Genomic DNA, 1834 nt, shown 5'->3' with positions numbered 1-1834 from the left:
AATACTAATAGCAATAGCAATATGTGAGAAAACCAATAATGTATCAATAAAGAAACTGGACATAATCAACTGTTACTGATATAGTTAGTCGCAGCAGCAGTTAGTTAGTTAGACACCCGTGGAAATAGTTAGTTAGGTGCATTTGATGTCAAGAGGTATCACCAACTTGTGCATAAGTCTTCACCTCCTCCCCCTTCAGAATTATGAGTTCTCGTTCTTCTCCCTTCTATTTCTTGCTCCCTGTGATTCTCAGTTTCAACATCAACGTTAACTGATTTTGTTTATTTCCAATTTTTTTAAAAATAAATTAATTTAATTCGAGAGCCATGTGAAGACACTTTGTCCTGGCGAAGTCAACTATTCTAGCTATATATGTGATGCTGAAACTTTAGGATATACAAGCAAGAAAAATAAATAAACAACAATCTAACTAACGAGTAATAAGTAATAATAGAAATCCTTATTTCATAATAATACATGACAACACAACCAAAGAAAACCACGGGAGTGGGGCTTTTACAATCTGAGACTAAGAGGTACATTATATGCTACAACACTCACATTACCAACAGGAAAAGTAGAAAAAACACAATTTCTGTCCGGTTTTTTTTTTTTTTTACTCTCCCTTCACTCACATATATAGGTAACTGTAATAAACTAATTATGATTTTTTTTTTTTTTTGGTTCACACAAGAATGAAAGTGTAAAACCAAGCCCCTCACAACTGTGACCCCATGCACCTGAAACAGAGCCACAAAGAAAGGGAAAATGCGTTAAAAATTAAATTGTTATACGATCCAATCCCGTGTTAAAATCTAAACTGTTACATGTTAGAACATAAGACAACAAAGTCCATTCATATTGTGTGACGGTTTAAAACTTTTAATATATTGTATAAAGATTAAATGGAAGGAAAGTTTTGTAATAATAACTTGAACGAGTTATCCGGCGGTTATCCCCTTGTAACTTCAGAGCTACAGGAATTTTGGTGAAAGAAGTCAATAAACATTAACGTANTTTATCCCGTATTTTTTAAAAAATAATAATGAAATAAAATAAGAGAGCTTAATTACCTTGACATAGAAGAAAGGTGCAGCAAGCAGTAATGGCGGAGAAGATCTAATCACTGTCGCTGCTGCTGCTGCTGTCATGGCCATGGTCGTGGCCATGTTCGCCCTTCTTCTTATCCTTCTTCTTCTTCTTCTCACCCTCGGCACCGTCGCCGCCGTGGATCTTATCCTTGATCTTGTCTACAAGACCCTCCTTGTGCTGCTGCTCACCTGGGTGGTGCTCTTGCACGTGGCCATGTTCTCCTCCGTACACTCCTCCACTACCATGGTGCTCTCCACCAACACCAACACCACCACCACCGTAGTGCTGCTGCTGTTGGTGGTGCTCTCCCTGCTTGTACTGATCGCTGCCATGGCTCTCTCCCTTGTGCTCCTGATCTTTCTTGTTCCCTCCCATGTGGAGGGTCTCCTCGATCTTGTGCATGATTCCTGACATCTTGTTTGTTTTTCTCTTTTCTCTTCTCTGATCAAGTTTTTGTTTGTTTCTTTGTGACACACACTCTGTTTTGATCTGTTGTTTGGTGAAGGAATGGATCGTATTTATAGGCAGAGAAAGTTGAAGTACTGTTATTAATTTAGTGGATAATGGGATAAATGTGGACCACTTGATTTATGAGGAAATATCTCGAGTGTCTACGTGTACGTATATGCTAATAATAGTATAGTGTCCTGCCACTAATGCTTATAAAAGAAAAAAAATTGAGAATTAATTTCTTTGTATACTTTTCTTAAAGTGTTTTCTTATATTAGCTTTGTTTATCTAC

General features: G+C 37.3%; 1 protein-coding gene across 1 annotated transcript; it reads right to left on the bottom strand.

The window, feature by feature from the left end:
* LOC107604810 (protein SRC1) lies at positions 442-1595 on the bottom strand. Its single transcript, XM_016306504.2, has 2 exons — positions 1074-1595; positions 442-740 (listed from the first exon to the last, which is right to left on the bottom strand). The coding sequence occupies exon 1, from the start codon at positions 1504-1506 to the stop codon at positions 1120-1122; it is 387 nt and encodes a 128-aa protein (XP_016161990.1). The 5' UTR covers positions 1507-1595; the 3' UTR covers positions 442-740; positions 1074-1119.

The sequence above is a fragment of the Arachis ipaensis genome, chromosome B06 (genome assembly GCF_000816755.2).
Source record: "Arachis ipaensis cultivar K30076 chromosome B06, Araip1.1, whole genome shotgun sequence".
Lineage (NCBI taxonomy): Eukaryota > Viridiplantae > Streptophyta > Magnoliopsida > Fabales > Fabaceae > Arachis > Arachis ipaensis.
The sequence above is the reverse complement of the archived record's forward strand: the minus strand, read 5'-3'. Positions and strand labels throughout refer to the sequence as shown.

Bases quoted from the DNA above. Each gene is read 5' to 3' on its own strand.
- LOC107604810 (XM_016306504.2), bottom strand. From the start codon at position 1,506: ATGTCAGGAATCATGCACAAGATCGAGGAGACCCTCCACATGGGAGGG.